This window comes from Dendrobates tinctorius, unplaced genomic scaffold (assembly GCF_039654945.1).
Source record: "Dendrobates tinctorius isolate UK_male_01 unplaced genomic scaffold, ASM3965494v1 ptg000160l, whole genome shotgun sequence".
NCBI lineage: Eukaryota > Metazoa > Chordata > Amphibia > Anura > Dendrobatidae > Dendrobates > Dendrobates tinctorius.
Window position 1 is genome coordinate 14241166 of NW_027361827.1, and position 20135 is coordinate 14261300.

A 20135-nucleotide genomic window follows, 5' to 3' on the forward strand; every position below is an offset into this window, starting at 1 on the left:
CACCAGAAAAATAAAAAAAGTTATACTGTAGCTCTCAGAAAAAAGCCTTGCAAAAATAATTATTTGGTCTATAAATTAGATTTTATTGTGTAAAAACGCCAAATCATAGCAAAACTTATACAAACGTGGTATCGCTGCAATCGTACTGACCCAAAGAATAAAGCTATCTTAACAATTTTACCACACATGGAACGGCATAAAAAAACTCCCTGAATTGCTGTTTTTTGTTAATTTTGCCTCACAAAAATTTGAATGGAAAGCAATCAAAAAATGTCATGTGCCTGAAAGTGGTATCAATGAAAAAATCAACAAACAAAGCAAAAAACAAGCCCTAAAATTACTCTGTGGGCAGAAATATGGAAAAATTATAGCTCTCAAAATATGCTAATACAAAAACTTGTCTTTGCAAAAAACTAAAAAAGTCTTTCAGTATGTGACAGCAGCCAAAGACAAACAAAGATATAAATCTAGTATCGCTGTAATTGCACCGACCCGAAGAATAAAGTCGTCTAATAACTTATACTACACGAGAAATGGCTTAAAAAATAAATAAAACCAATTCTTGACCTGCTGTTGATTTGTTCATTCTGCCTCCCAAATATCGCAGTAAGGTTCAGTACACACTTACTCTGCATTAAGACTCAAAGAAAACACCCATAGGTGTATAAATTTGAATCACCAATACATTCAGCATATTCATTGTTTTAGCACTTTAGCACCTCATATCAAGTTTTCATGACACCTTTTCATGATACCAGTGTGGTATGATGATTTACATAATGGCTCTGTTATGTTTGGGCTCATTTCATAGAATCGTAGAGTTGGAAGGGACCTCCTGGGCCATCTGGTCCAACCCCCTGCTCAAAGCAGGATTCGCTAAATCATCCCAGTCAGATGTCTGTCCAGCCTCTGTTTGAAGACTTCCATTGAAGGAGAACTCACCACTTCTCGTGGCAGCCTGTTCCACTCATTGATCACTCTAACTGTCAAAAAGTTTTTTCTAATATCTAATCTGTGTCTCTTCCCATTCAGTTTCATCCCATTGCTTCTAGTCTTTCCTTGTGCAAATGAGAATAAAGTTGATCCTTCTACAATGTGACAGCCCTTTAGATATTTGTAGACAGCTATTAAGTCTCCTCTCAGTCTTCTCTTTTGCAAACTAAACATTCCCAAATCCTGCAACCTTTCCTCATAAGACAGGGTTTGCAGACCGGTCACCATTCTGGTCGCTCTTTTCTGAACTTGCTCCAGTTTGTTGATGTCTTTTTTAAGATGTGGTGCCCAAAACTGGACACAATATTCCAGATGAGGTCTGACCAAAGAGGAGTAGAGGGAAATAATGACTTCACGTGATCTAGACTGTATGCTTCTGTTAATACATCCTAGAATTGCATTTGCCTTTTTTGCTGCTGCATCACACTGTTGACTCATATTCAGTCTGTGATCTATTAGTATACCCAAGTCTTTTTCACATGTGCTGTCACTTAGCCCTATTCCTCCCATTCTATATATGCTTTTTTCATTTTTATTGCCCAGATGTAGTACTTTGCATTTCTCCCTGTTAAAAACCATTCTGTTAGTTGCTGCCCACTTCTCCAGTTTATTTAAATCTTTTTGAATCCTCTCTCTCTCTTCTCTAGTATTAGCTATCCCTCCTAGCTTTGTGTCATCAGCAAATTTAATCAGTTTACCCTCAATTCCTTCATCTAAATCGTTGATAAAGATGTTGAACAATACAGGGCCCAGGACAGAGCCCTGTGGTACCCCACTTGAGACATTCTTCCAACTGGATGTGCAGCCATTTACGACCACTCTTTGGGTCCGATCACTAAGCCAGTTATGAATCCACCTAACAGTTGCCTTGTCCATTCCATACTTAGTCATTTTTTCAATAAGGATTGTATGAGAGACTTTGTCAAATGCTTTGCTGAAGTCAAGATATACTATATCTACAGCATTTCCTTGATCCACCCAATCAGTGATACCGTCATAGAAGGAAATTAAGTTAGTCTGACATGACTTATTAGTTAGAAACCCATGCTGACTCTGTTTAATCACTTCATTCTTATCCAGGTATTGACATACATGTTGTTTAATAATTTGTTCAAAGATCTTTCCTGGTATAGAAGTCAGACTCACCGGCCTATAGTTGCCTGGGTCCACCTTCTTCCCCTTTTTGAAGATAGGAACAACATTTGCTCTTCTCCAGTCTTCTGGCACTTCTCCTGTTCTCCAAGAATTTTCAAAGATTATGGAGAGGGGTTCAAAAATTTCTTCTGCTATCTCCTTCAGTACTCTGGGGTGTAATTCATCTGGACCTGGAGACTTGAATTCATTTAGGTTAGCTAAGTGTTTCCTCACTATCTTTCTCTTTATAGATATCCTGGATTCTTCTATTCCCATAATAGGACAGTGAATAACAGTTGATGTTGCATTTCCTTTCTGAGAGAAAACAGATGCAAAATAGGAATTTAAAAGTTCAGCCTTCTCAACATCCTGTCTTACCATTTCATCATTTTCATCCTGTAAAAATCCTATAGCATCTTTGACTTTTCTTTTACTTTTGACATATCCCCAAAATCCTTTATTATTGCTTTTGACATCTCTTGCAAGCCTCAGTTCATTTTCAGCTTTAGCTAATCTGAATTGTGCCCTGCAGGTTCTGCAGACAGCATTATATTCTTCTTTAGATATGCCTCCCTCTTTCCATTTTATAAACATTTTTTTCTTCCTTTTTAGCATGTGCTTAAGTTCTGTGTTCATCCATCCTGGTTTCCTTAAATGCTTCCTATTCTTCCCTCTTTTCGGAATTGTTAACAACTGTGCTTTGAGAATTTCATTTTTCAAGATTTCCCATCCTTCCTGGACATTTTTGTCTTTAAGGATATCCAGCCATTGGATCCCTCCAATTCTCTTTCTGAATCCCTTAAAATCTGCCTTTCTGAAATCTAACCTTGACGTCTGAGTCTTCACAGGTCTTCCACCTCTAGTTATCCAAAATTCTAAAATAGCATGGTCGCTACCTCCTAGGGTCCCAGCCACTTTTACCTCCTCAACCATTTCCTCCCTGTTTATAAGGATTAGATCCAAGGTAGCAGTTCCCCTTGTTTTCTCCCTTACCTTTTGGAAGATAAAGTTGTCAGCAAGAGAGGATAAGAATTTCCTTGACCTGTTAGTTTTGCCTGAGAGAGATTCCCAACAAATGTCTGGATAGTTGAAATCTCCCATGACAACTATGTCATATTTTTTGGAGAACTTGGCCATCTGATGCATAAAGAGTTCATCTATATCTTCGGCTTGCACAGGCGGCCTGTAGTAAATGCCTACAATGGTGTCCTTTCCATTGTTCTGTCCTTGTATTCTTACCCAAACAGTTTCCACAGAACTCCCAGTCTTTGAAGCTTCAATCTCTGTGCAGATATACGCGTTTCGAACATACAATGCGACACCCCCTCCTCGTTTATCAAGTCTGTTTCTTGCAAATAAGTTGTATCCTTCTAGTCTTGTATTCCAATCATGTGTATTGTCCCACCAAGTTTCAGTGATTCCAATTACATCATATTTCTTTTCCTGTGTTAGTAGTTCCAATTCTCCTTGTTTGTTGCCCATGCTTTGTGCATTAGTATAGAAACATTTTAGTTTGTGATTGGTTTCTCTTTCTCCAATATTTTTATTAATTAGATTCTTTCGTCTTTGTTCTTCCTTTCCACTTCTAATAGCAGAGTTCTCAATAGCATTTGTCAGGTGTATGGCTTTTTCTGGTCTTTTGCTTCCCTTCCCATGTTGTTCTAGTTTAAAGCTCTCCTTACAAGTGTAGCAAGGCGACTTCCAAATACATGCTTTCCAGTCTTCGTAAGGTGCACCCCATCTCTAGCAAGTAGTCCATCGTATAAGTAGTTCACTCCGTGATCCAGAAATCCAAATTGTTGCTGACGGCACCATCGACGTAGCCAGTTGTTCACCTGCAGAATCTTATTCCACCTCCTTGTTCCATGGCCATCCACTGGGAGGATGGAAGAGAAGACCACCTGCGCTCCCAGTTCTTTCACTTTCTTGCCTAAGTCTTCAAAGTCTCTGCAGATGATTTCCAGGTCGTTTCTTGCGGTGTCATTTGTCCCCACATGTAGTAGCAGGAATGGGTAGTCATCTGTAGGTCTGAAGAGTCCTGATATCCTGTCAGACACATCTTTAATTTTTGCACCTGGAAGACAGCACATTTCTCTTGTAGTTATATCCGGTCTGCAGATAGCGGCCTCTGTTCCTCTCAGCAGGGAATCCCCCATGACCACCACTCTCCGTTACTTCTTCACAACATTTTTCTTTCTCCATCCAGGAGGACTCTGAGGGCGTACAAGGTTGCTGTTTGTTGGCAAAGTCTTATCCTGATGTATTTCTTCATCGTTTTCCTGCGTGAGAGCCTGGTACTGGTTTCTGAGCAGTATGGGTGCTGACTGCCTCCTGATCCTCCTGCTTCTCTGGGTCACATGTCTCCATTCCTCTGTTTCTTCAGGTGCACTTCGAATTTCTTCTCTTTCTGTAACATGAAGAGATAATTCTGCTCTGTCCAAGAACTCTTCACCTTCCTTAATGATCTTCAACGTAGCTAACCTCTCTTCGAGATTTTGCAACTTTTCCTCCAACAGGGACACAAGCTTGCATTTGTGGCATGTGAAGTTTGGCTTTTCCACTGGTAAATCTGTGAACATGTAGCAAGAAATGCAGCTCACCAAATGGCTCCTGGCCTCTTCCATCTTGAGATTTCTTAAAAACGATGAAAGATGAGCCAAATTTCCGATTTCCTCTTTTCAGCTGCAACCACCAAAACCCAGTGATCGTTGAGCTCGCGGAGACTCTTCACTTATCCCAGAAGGCACTGGGAATATGCAAATGATCTCCTCAAGACTCTTCCCCTGGTTTTCCGATTTCCTCTTTTCAGCTGCAACCACCAAAACCCAGTGATCGTTGAGCTCGCGGAGACTCTTCACTTATCCCAGAAGGCACTGGGAATATGCAAATGATCTCCTCAAGACTCTTCCCCTGGTTTTCCGATTTCCTCTTTTCAGCTGCAACCACCAAAACCCAGTGATTGTTGAGCTCGCGGAGACTCTTCACTTATCCCAGAAGGCACTGGGAATATGCAAATGATCTCCTCAAGACTCTTCCCCTGGTTTTCCCATCTTTCATTATGTGTATTTCCCCTTCCCTTTTTCATTATGGCTGTGGGGAGCACTGTGCTAGGCAGCGCACGTGTGCCTGGCTCGTGTCCAGATTGGACTGACCTGATAGCGCATCATGAACGGAAACACGCCTTTCAGTGACGTGTGCCGCATCCTCCACTTTGGATGCAGAGGTCTGTGCGCAAGCGTGATTGGCGGCATCCAGTAATATAGCGCTCCTCATTTCTAATCTTACACAGCTGCACTGATCCTATTTAATCATGTTCAACCCCCCTCCACCACACTCCCTGATGAAGCAGTACACCACATTTAGTATCCACTTGTTTGGCATTTCTGAAGCATTGAGAGCCTGACTAATTAATGGCTCTGTGTCTCCAGAAGCATGAGCTGGGCATAACGTACTGAGCACTATAACATACTGGGCACTACAATAGTAGATTAGAAAGTATCACTCAGCAACATCCACTGCGGCTTGTTTCTGGAAGACACCAATGGAGTCAAATCATCACTACACCTGTAAACTCCCAAAGGGGTATAGTTTCCAAAATGGGGTCATTTGAGGGGGGTATTCTGCTTTTCTAGTAATTAGCGTCTCTGTATATGGCGCATTGAAACTATTTTAGAAAAATATGCACTCCAAGAGGAAAATAGCACTCTATCTCCCCACCCCCACCCCACCAAGTCTAGCCATGTGGCTAAGCAGTACTGTACAGCCACATATGAGATATTTCCATGTTCAGAAGAAATTGTGGGACACATTTTGGCGCCATTTTTACCCATTTGCCTATGGAAAAATGTAAAATCTTTGGCTAAAACTAAATTTATGTGTTAAAAAATGGATTTATATTTTTCTTCACTGCCCAATGGTATACAATTTTCTGACACACCGGGAGGTGTCAATATGATCACTGCACCCTTAGATGAATTAATTGAGAGGTGTAGTTTGTAAAATGGGGTTACTTATGGGGAGTTCTGCTGTTCTAGCATCTCAGGGGCTCTCCCAGTGGGTCATGGCACACGCAAACCATAACAGTTATATTTGCACTAAATTATGGCGCTCCTTCCCTTCTAAACTTTGCACTGTGCCTCAAAAGTAGTTCCGATTACATGTAGGGTACTAGCGTACTCAGGGGAAATTACACAACATACTGAGAGGTCCATTTTTTCCTAATAACCCTTATAGAAATTAAAAATTTTGGGCTAAAAAATAGGTTACATGCCTCTGTATAAAGAGACTCAGAGGCAGAGAAACTGGGAGAGAGCGACACAGCCGGACATTCTGCAAAACACCCAATGGACGAGAGACAGGACTGGAGCCAATTCATCATGGCACCATCACGAGGGACACGGATCTATGATTCTATAGGAAACAACCTAGGGGGTTTTGGCTTCAGTTGGAAGGATACAGATCTGCTCCTTTGACCATCGCTGAACCATGGATACGTTTGGAGAAAGCCAGGATTGGGATCCTCTGGTCACGTGGTTCCATGGAGATGCTCGAATAAACCAGGTGGTGACTCTTGTGTCTACTGGCTTTGGACCTCGCATGGACTCTATGGACTGTTATCTCCCTACATTTGTCATTACCTCCTCTCTGTGTGTACCACAGGTGGGGTAGCCGACTCTGGGAGCTCCGACGTAACATCTGCCATTATTCCAGCGGGTCAGCGGAAGGGTGAGACTCTGTAATGTGCACCATCTTGGGGAATATTTCTGAGACTGTACTATGTGTTATCTGCCTGATTTTTGGTTCAATAAAGCATTGCCACACTGTTTTTCCCTCACCCTGCATTGTCTGAGTAGCGTTATGCCTACATTAATGGGAGAGCGGGTGTCTGGCGGGACGATCACTGATCCATGCGGTTCTGGCTAGCGGCCCAGGGATAAAGTAAAATTTTTGTGATAAAAAGTATTGCATTAAATCCTGTGAAGCATCTGAAGGGTTAATAAGCTGCTTGAATTTGGTTTTGAGGGGTTCGTTTTTATAATTGTCTTTTTAGGGTAGTTTCTTTCATAAAGGTCACCCTAAGTCACTTGAAATGTGATATTGTCCCCAAAACAATGGATTTATAAAGTTTGTTGGGAAAAAGAGAAATTTCTGATCAACGTTTAACCCTTCTAATTTGCTAACGAAAACAATTATGTTTCAAAAATGATGCAGATATAACGAAGACATGTAGTAAATGTTATTTATTAACTACTTTGTGTGACATAACTTTAATTTAATGGCATAAGAACTAAAAGTTTGAAGTCATATCAAACAAATTTTACCACTTTCATGAACTACAATATGTCATGAAAAATTAATTTCAGAATCACTGGGATCCACTGAAGTGTTCCAGAGTTATTACCACATAAAGTGACACTGGTCAGAATTGTAAAATTTGGCCTAGTCATGAAGGTGAAAACTGGCTTGGGGGTGAAGGGGTTTAACCAACTTGCAGATGGGCAGCAATGTTCCTTATGGGGAGCTGTTGCATACCCCTTGAAAACCTGTCATGTATAATATTGTTGTTGCTTGTTTTCCTGATGGTGGACTCAAGAATATTAACAGTAGCTAATGAGACAGAAGCCTTTAGTTGCTGAGAGATTACCATGGATTCCTTTGTGACCTTGTGGACTGTTGTACACCTTGCTTTTGAAGTGATCTTTGTTGGTTGACCACTCCTGTGGAGGGTAATAATGATCTTGAATTTCCTTCATTTGTACACAATCTGATTATCGATTAACCCCTTTACCCCCAAGGGTGGTTTGCATGTTAATGACCAGGCCAATTTTTACAGTTCTGACCACTGTCCTTTATGAGGTAATAACTCTGGAATGCTGGAGCCCTGAGCACTCACTGTGCTAGTGGGTGATCTGATTTCAGCTCAGCCCGACTGGGAAAGTAGCTCAGTGACAGAAGGTAACCGCTATGATGTCACCTACGGCTCCTGATGCTGCATTCACCAGCATCTCATTCACCAGTGGTTTTCAGCCGGGATGGTCACATCTTGGCACCGTCCAGGTTGAAAACTGTATATGCCCCAGACATGGATTATGGTGTGGGACACAACGACGGACAGGTATGGTATATTGTTGCTTTTTAATTTTATTTTTATTACAGGAGATCGAAGACTTCACTTGGATTAGGCGTGGTTGTAAGTATGGTTTAATTGAGATTAATAAAGGAGTCTGTGTCATTTCTTTTAAATAAAGGACTTTATTCTGGGTGTCTGGGTTTATTTACAATACAACTATAGGATTAGTAATGGATGGGTGTCTTATATACCTTGCAATTACTAAGCCATTACTTCCCACTTGCCACCGCTACAGGGCAAGTGGGAAGAACTGGGCAAAGCGTCAGAATTGGCACATCTCATAGATGTGCCTTTTCTAGGCAGCTGTTGGCTGCTACTTTTAGGCTGGGGGGTCAATATCCATGGCCCCTTATCAGCCTGAGAATACCAGCCCCCAGTTGTCTGCTTTAGCAAGGCTGATTGTCAAAAATAGGGGGGACCCCACACCGTTTTTTAAATTATTTATTTAAATAATTTTTAAAAAAGCAGCGTGGGGACCCCTCTATTCTTGATAACCAGCCTTGCTGAAGCTGACAGCTGAGGGTTGCAGCACCCAGCTGTGAGTTTTGTCTGGCTGGTTATCAAAAATGGGGGAGAACCCACGCCGTTTTTTTATTATTACCATATATATTTACAGCGCAGGAGTGGCAGATGAATACAACCATTTGCCGCCCCTGCTGTCACTGTTATTAGCAGCAGCAGGGGTAGGCTGATGGGAGTAATAATCTCATCAACTGCCGCCTGCTGTCTCTTTTATTCCTTAAATGTAGCTCTCATCATTCTCCCCTGCTCATGCCGATCACTGGCAGACCAGGGGAGAATGATGAGAGCTGTGTTCAGCACCCGGCACCGGGGAAGAGCACTTACTGTAACGCTTCTTCCCTGGCGCCTGTCCTTGTGGTACTGATGTGGCATCCGCATGCCACACATGTGCCGCAAGTATTACACACACGAACACTGACATCTCGGGTACCGGAAATATCAGGACGTGAGAAAGAGGCCTTATTGCGGATTTTTATGTTTGGCTGCTGTCACAAGCTAAAAGACACTTTTTATTGCAAAAAAATAGTTTTTACATCACCACATTTTGGGAGCTATAAATTTTCCATATTTTGGCCAACAGAGTCCTGTGAGGTCTTGTTGTTTGCGGGACAAGCTGATGTTTTTATTGGTACCATTTTCGGGCACATGACATTTTTTGATCGCTTTCTATTCCGATTTTTGGGATACAGGATGAGCAAAAACCAGCAATTCATGAATTTCTTTTTGGGGGGCGTTTATACCATTCCGTGTGTGGTAAAATTGATAAGGCAGTATTATTATTTAGGTCAGTACAATTACAGATATACCTCATTTATATTGATTTTTTATGTTTTGGCACTTTTATATAATAAAAACTATTTTATAGAAAAAAGTATTATTTTTACATCGCTTTATTCAGAGAGCTATAACTTTTTTATTTTTCCGCTGATGGAGCTCTATGGCAGCTCTTTTTGTGGGACAAGATGATGTTTTCAGCGGTACCATGTTTATTTGTATCCATCTTTTGATTGCTCGTTATTACACTTTTTTGTTCGGCGGTGTGATGATAAAGCATTGTTTTTTGCCTTGGTTTTTTTTAATGGTGTTCACTAAAGGGATCAACTTGTGGGACCGTTTTATAGGTCGGGTGTACTTTTATTGTTTAGATTTTTTTTACATTCAAATATTTATTTAGTGATGGAATATATACTGATTTTTTTATTATTTTTGATTTCTTAAAACTGTTTTTACAATTAACTTTTTTTTTACTTTTTTCTAACTTTTACACTTTATCCCACTATGGGACAAACATTTTTTTGCAGGTTAATCGCTTCTATAGCATGCAGATGAAGCAGCATCTGCATGCCATAGATGTTGCCAGTGCTGCACTCACAGGGAGACTTGCTGATCATGCACTGCACATGATCAGCTAGTTTAATAGCTCTGTTGAGACGGATGACATCATGACGAAATCTGCTCACAATGGCAACGATCGGGACCCCATGTCACGCTGAGTCTCCGATCCAAAGGCAGAGGGGCTGTCAGCCCTGTGCCGGCTCTTGGAATGCTGTGATCATGTTTGATCGCAGTATTTGGGGGTTAAAGTGCCGGTAGCGGTCTGTGACCACTCCTGGCACCTAGTGCCGGGTGTCAGCTGTGAGAATCATCCGGCCACGATTGGCCACGCACCCCCCCATGAGCACAGCCGATTGCGAGGACGTTATATTCCGCCCATGGTCAAATTGGCCCAGGGCACATGGACGGAATATTACGTCTGATGTCAGAAAGGGGTTAATGGAGTTCAAAAACTTTATAAATGGTGATATTGATTAAATCTCTTCATTTAAAAAAATGTAATAAAAAGTTAATATTTTAGACTCATTTGATTTAGTTTCTTTATTTACTTTAAAAGTTGTGTGAAAATCTTACGTAGTGTAAATGGAACCTGTCATGTAAAAAAACACTGTTAACCTGCAGTTATTGGGTAATCTGTAGATTAATAGCATAATGAACCTGCTCGGCGCTCGCATAGAGAGCCCCTTTGCCAGGAGGATATGAACTTTATTTCTCCCAGCAACCTTGAGCTTTTAGCATTAGGAGTGGACTGGTGTGAGTTCAGTCAGTCAGTGCTGTTGGCAGGGCCGGTTTTAGGCAAAGTATAAAATGGGGCCTAAATGCTAACATATTGCACATCACACAGAAGCATTTTGGTTGTATTTACATGTGCTGTATAATACACTCCTCATAGTGCTCCATATAGTATAATGCACCGCCATAGTCATCCATGTAGTACAATTCACTTCCCATAGTATAATGCACCCCATAATTCTTCATATAATATAATGTATTCCCCATAGTCCTCGATACAGTATAATGCATCCCACATATAGTATAATGCAGCCACCCCACAGAGTATAATGCAACCACCCCACAGAGTATAATGCAGCCACCCCATTAAATAAAATGCAGCCCCCCTCATATAGTATAATGTAGCCCCCTCATAGAGTATGATGCAATCACCCCTCATAGAATGTAATAAATACGGTATAATACATCCCCCATAGATTATAATGTAGCCCCGAATAGAATAGAATATAGGCCACCTCCCCATAGAATATAATGTAGCCCCCCATAGAATATAATACAGCCCACCTCCCCATAGAATATAACGTAGACACCCATAGAATATAATGTAGCCCCCATAGTGTATAACACAGACTCCCCCATAGAATATAATGTACCCCTCATAGTATATAACACAGCCTCCCCCATATAATATAATGTACAATGTACCCCCCCATAGTATATAACACAGCCACATAGTATATAACACAGCCTCCCCCATATAATATAATATACCCCCATAGTATATAACACAGCCTCCCCCATAGAATATAATGCACCCCCAATAGTATAAAACAATGCCAGATAGTATATAACACATCCAGATACTATATAACACAGCCACATAGTATATAGCACAGCCTCCCCCGTAGAATATAATATACCCCCATAGTATATAGCACAGCCACATAGCATATAACACAGCCCACATAGCATAGAACACAGCCACATAGCCCACATAGTATATAACACAGCCCACATAGTATATAACACAGCCCACATAGTATATAACACAGCCTCATAGTATATAACACAGCCCACATAGTATATAACACAGCCCCATAGTATATAACACAGCCCACATAGTATATAACACAGCCCACATAGTATATAACACAGCCACACAGTATATAACACAGCCTCATAGTATATAACACAACCCACATAGTATATAACACAGCCACATAGTATATAACACAGCCCACATAGTATATAACACAGCCACATAGTATATAACACAGCCCACATAGTATATAATACAGCCCACATAGTATATAATGCACCCCCAATAGTATAAAACAATGCCAGATAGTATATAACACAGCCACATAGTATATAGCACAGCCTCCCCCATAGAATAGAATATAACCCCCATAGTATATAGCACAGCCACATAGCATATAACACATTCCACATTGCATAGAACACAGCCACATAGCCCACATAGTATATAACACAGCTCACATAGTATATAACACAGCCTCATAGTATATAACACAGCCCACATAGTATATAACACAGCCTCATAGTATATAACACAGCCCACATAGTATATAACACAGCCACATAGTATATAACACAGCCCACATAGTATATAATACAGCCCACATAGTATATAATACAGCCCACATAGTATATAATGCACCCCCAATAGTATAAAACAATGCCAGATAGTATATAATACAGCCAGATAGTATATAACACAGCCACATAGTATATAGCACAGCCTCCCCCATAGAATATAATATACCCCCATAGTATATAGCACAGTCACATAGCATATAACACATTCCACATAGCATAGAACACAGCCACATAGCCCACATAGTATATAACACAGCCCACATAGTATATAACACAGCCTCATAGTATATAACACAGCCTCATAGTATATAACACAGCCCACATAGTATATAACACAGCCCACATAGTATAAAACACAGCCTCATAGTATATAACACAGCCCCATAGTATATAACACAGCCCACATAGTATATAACACACAGGGCAGGCACGGTGGCTCAGTGGATAGCACTGCAGCCTTGCAGCCCTGGGTGTGAATCCCACCAAGGACAACATCTGCAAGGAGTTTGTATGTTCTCCCCGTGTTTGCGTGGGTTTCCTCCCACATTTCAAAGACATACTGATAGGGAATTTAGATTGTGAGCCCCATCAGGGACGGTGATGATAATGTGTGCAAAACTGTAAAGCGCTGCGGAATATGTTAGCGCTATATAAAGATTATTATTATATAACACAGCCGCATAGTGTATAACACAGCCCATATAGTATATAACACAGACCACATAGTATATAACACAGCCACATAGTATATAATACAGCCACATAGTATATAACACAGCCCACATAGTATATAACACAGCCACATAGTATATAACATAGCCCACATAGGATATAACACAGTCCACATATCCTCCCCCCGAGAATGGCCCCACAGTCCAGTACTAACTGTTATATAAAAAAACACTATCCTCACCTCTCTTCGTGCCCACGCTGCTCCTGGTTGGCTCCTGTCTCAGCGGCTACACTGCCTGGCACATATTGAGTGCGTGATAATATCATCATTCACCCGCAGTATCAGAGGCAGAGGGGAATGATGGGAGAGGAAGCGTCAGCTGATGCTCTCTCCTCCATCATTGCTCTGAACTGTACTGGCAGACGCCAGTATAGTTCAATGCGGCGGGGGGAGTCGGCACTGGCGGCAGGCGGGCCCCCCTGCCTCACGGGTCCCATAGCGGCTGCATGATGTTCCTCTATCTGGGGGCCCCAGGGTGAGCCGGGGCCCTAGGCAGCTGCCTGGTCTGCCTGACACTAACGCCGGCCCTGGCTGTTGGTGCAGTTACAGCCGTCGCTCACGATGCACTGAACGGTAACTGAATCTGAGCTGGCCCACCCAAGGACTGGAAGCCCGAGGCTCCCGCAAGCCTTGTCACATGACTTATTATAAAAGCCAAACCAGAATCTCAATTTGCAGACACTGTGTTTTGGGGTACTACTCCTGGTCAGTGCAAAGTGTGAGATCTGGTTTGGCTGTGTGAGAGGCACAGGCACAAGAAGTATCGTTTCTCCTTGCGGAGATTGACATGCTAAGCATGCATGAGGAGACTTAAACCCACAATGCTCCTCTGGGAAATATGCAAATTGTCTCTTCAGAGAGGAACAGGACTAGAACTCTAGTGCCTTAGTGGCTTTTATCCTAAGTTATGTGACAAGGATCGTTAAAGGGTCGACATTGACTTTTAGGATTGCTACTTCCAATAGGTGGCACTAGAGTTCTAGTCCTCTTCCTCTCTGAAGAGACAATTTGCATATTTCCCAGTGGAGCATTGTCACTTTAAGTCTTCTCATCTCGGCATGCTTAGCTTGTCAATCTGCTATGTAGATATATGAGAAATTCTAAAGGGTTAACAAATGTTTAAGCACAACTGCATGTGAACTCAATGTAAGTGTTTGAGGACTGTCCATATACAATATTGTTGCACTGCACATAGTATGTCTATTAAGCATTGCAAGCACCAGAAATAAGAAAAAAAGAGACTGCATATTTACCTATTTATGGAGCTGACACTGGGCACTGTGTCATTGTCACAGACTCGCTCTGCTAATAACCTGTCCCTGATTTCCCATGCAAACATAGTGGGATTTTGCCTCTTGTATTCTGCTATTTTGTCTACTACTTTGGGTGTTGCAACCTTTGGTTTTGATCCTCCAATTACTCCCGGTTTAATGCTACCGGTTTCATAGTACCTGCAAAAAAAACATAGTTTAGATTTTATACTAGAAATTATTTAATGGAAGAATCACGTCAAGCATTTTAAAGTGTCATATACTATAAATACACATTCATTTCAACTGAATTTAAAGCTCACACTTTATATTTCTTAGGTAATAGCTTTGTCAGAAGGGGTACATATACATTTACTGTGGCATGTAAAAGTTTGGGCATGCCTGGTCATAATTATTGTTATTGTGAACAGTTAAGCAAGTTGAAAATGAAATGATCTCTAAAAGACCAAAAGTTAAAAAGAGGACACATTTCCTTTGTATTTTAGGCAAAAAATATATATACAGTCATTTTATTTCATTGGCCATTGCAAAAGTTTGAACACCCTTGGAGATTTGTGTGATCAAATAACTTTCAGACCTTACTTAGCCTGTTAGGGTTATGGCTTGTTCTCTATCATCGTTAGGAAAGGCCAGGTGATGCAAATTTCCCAGCTTTAAAAAAACAGCCTCCTTTAACATTGTGCCATATACTGCAGCCATGGGATCTTCTAAGCACCTGCCTAGCACCCTGAAAATGAAAATGGTGGAGAGCCCACAAAGCAGGAGAAGACGATAAGAAGATAGCAAAGCATTTTCAAGTTGACCTTTCCTCAGTTCAAAATGTAAATAAGAAATGGCAGTAAACAAGAACAGTGGAGTTCAAGATAAGGTCTGGAAAACTAAGCAAAATTTCAGTGAAAGCTGCTAGTAGAATCGCTAGAGAGGCAAAGCAGAGCCCCCGCTTGACTACAAAAGACCTTCAGAAAAATTTAGCAGACTACGGAGTTGTAATACATTGTTCTACTATTCAGAGACACAAGCAAAAATATGGCCTTCATGGAAGAGTCATCAGAGAAAATCTCTCCTGTGTCCTCACTATAACATCAAAAGTATGCAAAAGAACATCTAAACAAGCCCGATGCATTTTGAAAACAAATCCTGTGGACCGATGAGATTAAAATAGAACTCTTTGGCCACAATAATCACAGGTACTTGTGGAGAAAAAAAGGCACAGAATTTAAAAAAAAAGAACATCTCGCCAACCATTAAGCATGGGGATGGATAAATTATGCTTTGGGATTGTGTTGCAGCCAATGACATGGGAAACATTTCATGGGTAGAGCAAAGAATTGATTCAATGAAATTTCAACAAATACTTGATGCAAACATAACACCATCAGTAAAAAAAGATGAAGTTGAAAAGAGGATGGCTTCTACAAGTGGATAATGATCCTAAACACACATCAAAATGCGCAATTGACTACCTCAAAAGGCGCAAGCTGAGGGTTTTACAATGGCCCTCGCAGTCCCCTGATCTGAACATCATTGAAAATCTGTGGCTAGACCTCAAAATAGCTGTGCATGCAAGACAACTCAGGACTCTCACAGAACTGGAAGAATTTTCCAAGGAAGAATGGATGAAAATCCCTCAAACAAAAATTGAGAGACTCATGGCTGGCTACAAAAAGTGTTTACAAGCTGTGATATTTTCAAAAGAAGGTGCTGCTAGGTTCTATATTTATGCACTCGAAGATATTGAAGTTGCAGCACCAAGAAGGAAAAGTTGTGGAATTCTGATAATCACAGAATGGACAGACATGTTAATTATATGCAAATTGTAAAAAAAATGGAAACTAAATTTTCCAAACATCCTGATTTATGAGAACCACATGCAGAAATACCTACATTTACAAGCATTCACATGGTATCAACGAGGTTATTAATGATTTTCTGAGGACTGTTATGCCACACGAAATGTACTTGATTTGTTGAAAATCAGAAAATTTAGAGAAATGGCCATGCTACCCATCCCAAGTCCATTCTGTACTGCAAGTGAAATTGGAAACCCAATAACACCCAATAAGACATCAATTAGTGTCTACACAAGCCATAAGAATTTGTTTGGGAGATATTGTGCTATGGGCCAAATATTCAGCTACATGTGCTCCATTGACCTCTCTCGCACCACTCACAAAGGCTATCGTGGTGCAGAGCAAGACAAAAATTAAGACTGGAATAAAGGTCTAAACTCTTCAGCGATGAGTCCATTTTTTGATGTGGATGCAATGATAGCCAGAGATTAGCCTAGAGACCACATGGGCAAAGTCATGAAGAGACCTTCATGAGTGAATATCACACCAGTCCTGTGATTAAGATGTAGGATAGCATAATAACTGGTAGCCAGACCCCACAAACCTTTATTCCAGGTACACAGCTAGGCAATACATTGTTTTGATAGTGGAACCAGAGAAATTACCAGATCTCCAAAGTTTCCCTGGACCAGTGTTTAACACAAGTGTCATGATCCATGTTGGATCTGAAAGAGTAAATGCACAAAGTAACCTTTTTTTCCCTTGGCTGTGTGCCAAAGGTGGTTTTGCCCCCGGTGGCCATTAGGGTCATTGCACTTTGGTTACCTTAGTTTGTGCACGTAATCATGTAACAGGTGTGATAGCTCTATAAGAGAGTATCAGGTGTGTTAATCACTGTTGGTGATAAAGTATTAATTTGCAAGCAAGCCTGGGTGAAGGATGGAGCTAAAGGAGCATCACGGGCAGCTCAGTGAGATCCCTGGAGTGTCAGCTATGGTGTCTGCAAGGAGTGCTGGCATGGCGTGGTGGAGTCGCAGCTATGGTGTCAGCAAGGAATTCGTGCATGGATTGGTGGAGTGGCAGCTATGGTGTAGAGCTGCACTCAAAATGCTGGACGTTGTTGCTGAGAGCTGGACTCAAGCATGCTGGACTTTTTGGCAGAAAAGCTGGACTCATATGCGGGACTCTGTTTCTGGACAGCTGCACACAGGTGTGGACTCTGTTTGCTCCAAGGCTGCACTATGATGCTGAGAAGGTCCGTTTCTGGACAGTGCACCCAGATGTTGGACACGGTGGAGGAAAAGATGCACGCATGTGGTGGGCTCTGCTGCTGGGAGCGTAAGCAACAGAGCAAAGCTAAGTGGTGTTTCCCCTGTTTTGTCACTTTTCCTTATGTGTGTTTAGTGCAATGGTGGGATTAGTTTCCGCACCGACCAATTCCCTAGTGAGGGTTTAGGTGCAGGGGGAGTCAGGGTTTTGAGGTTCCTGATCGGCGCCTGGTGCGGAACCGGCCTAGGAAACGTTAGGTGTGTAGAGACACTGACTCAGGGGAGTGCAGGAGGTCTCCACGTCCCCGTTTCCCTATTGCAGGGCCACCATTGTTATTGTTACCCAGGTTTTCCCTTTCCCTTTGTCTTATTGTATTAGTTACCGGCCTGCGGGCCGTGTCACATAGGACAATCACACGTACAGCGTCCTGTTGTATCAGTTACCGGCCTGCTGGCCGTGTCACTCAGGACGGGGCACGTGACAACAAGAATGCCAGGCTGCATGTTACTCATACTACTACGAGCAGCCTATTTGGCTTAAATGTACTACCATGAACTGCAGCGTCTTCGGACTTGTCTACCATAAAGCACATCTGTGATGTCATTGGTTGACAATTGTAAAGGGAGCTGCCAGTAGTGGACCTTGATGATTTACATGCCCAAGTGCATTGACTGTGGCAAAACATTCATCATACAGCTATTAATAACCTCATTAAATACATACCAAGACATAGGAGTGCATGTATATCTGTACCTGACACTCAGATGTTTTGAATACTATGCTTCTATTTTTTTATCTTTTAGATATCATTAACATATCTATCAATCCGATCCTGTAATTTACATAATTCCATGACTTTTCCTTCTTGGTGTTGTAATTTCATTGTTGAGGAGTGTATATATACAGTGCTATGAAAAAGTTTTATGCAAATGTGGACTTTGATGCGGGCTCCAGCTGTTAACTATTTATATCCCACTGTCAATCTCTGATATAACACGCATCAGCCGGAAGCGCAGCATCTATTCTGCCCATCTGTGCCCCTGTCACAGGATCAAGGGGCGCCTATCAGTTGCCATGACAGCCAGAGGTTTGCAATAGATACCTGAACTTTGTCAATACAATACTCCTATGAATGCCAGCTTGTGGTTGGCATTCATAGGAGAGCAAGATTTTTTCAATACACAGCACAGACGATGTCGATTAGATGATCGCAGCATCAAGTCTTTTAAGGGGATTATTCAATACAGTTAAAAGTGATAAAAACCTTTTAAAAATATGAAAATTAAAAAAACACAAAAAGTTCAAATCAACCCCACTTTGCCCCATTGAAAATAAAACTATTTAAAAAAACACACATATTTGGTATCGCTGCATTCAGGAATGTCTAATAATTCAAAATATAAAATAAATTGATCAGATCGGTAAACGGCGTAATGAGAAAAGAAATTGAAACACCATACTTTTTTTGGTCATCATAACATTGCAATAAAATTCAATATGATCAAAACATTGTATCTACCCCAAAATGGTATCAATAAAAAGTCCATCCTGGGTACAAAAAATAAGACCTCACCTAGTTACAGATCCAGAAAAATGAAAACAATATGGGTCTCGCAAAATGGTGACAAAGCAAAAAAAAAATTTTCATACAAGTTTTAGATTTTTTTTACACCACTTAAGCAAAAATTAAACTATACATGTTTGGTATGTGTGTACTCATGCTGACATGGGGAGTCATATTCACAGTTCAGTTTACCATATAGTGAACATAGTGAATAAAAAAACATAAAACAATTGTGGAAATGCCCTTTTTTTACAATTTCATTGCTCTTAAATTTTTAATCCAGTTTTTTCAGTACACTATATGACAAAATCAATGTTGTCTTTCATAAGTGCAACTCGTCCTACAAAAAACAAGCTCTCATATGGCTATATTGCCATAAAAGTAAAAAAAAGGTATGGCTCTTGAAAGAAGGGGAGGAAAAAACGAAAACGAAAAAAGGCCATGGTGTGAAGGAGTTAATAGTTTATTGTTATCAATTAAAAGTTAGAGAACAAAATACAAATCTAAGTCAAATCTTTATTTGGTGTAACCATCCTATGTCTTAAAAACAACAACAAACTCAACTTTTCAGTGAGTTCAGCAATGAGTTTGTTCAAAATATCTTGAAGAACTAACCACATATTTTTTTGTAGCTGTAGGCTCAGCATCATGTAGTGCATGTGCCATTACATGAAAATCCAGAAGGATTTGTGCAATTAGATCTGTGGTTATTTCTCCAAGATGTTTGGAACAACGTCACTGCCAAGTTCTTTCAACAAACTATGTACAAGTGTACCTAGATGAATTAATGCTTTGACTCAAAGGCAAAGAGTAGCCGCACCAAATATTAATTTGATTTACATTTTTTTTAGGTTCACTCACTTTGAATTTTGTTAATTGATAAAAACAAACTATTAACACTTCTATTTTTGGAAGTATTCTTACTTTACGGCAGTTTTCCATACCTGCCTAAAACTTTTGCACAGTACTGGGTGCACAGTACATGTATAGTATTACCATTACTAGAGGCTTGATTATATACCTGAATTAGAAAAAATAATCT

The 20135-nt window shown here is 40.8% G+C and overlaps 1 protein-coding gene across 1 annotated transcript in view; it reads right to left on the minus strand.

The window, feature by feature from the left end:
• PAX5 (paired box 5) overlaps positions 1-20135 on the minus strand; it is a 402829-nt gene that overhangs the window by 343550 nt on the left and 39144 nt on the right. Inside the window, exon 3 of the mRNA XM_073549659.1 lies at positions 14453-14650. Coding sequence (XP_073405760.1) covers positions 14453-14650 — 198 coding nt within the window. The remainder of the gene's footprint in view (positions 1-14452; positions 14651-20135) is intronic.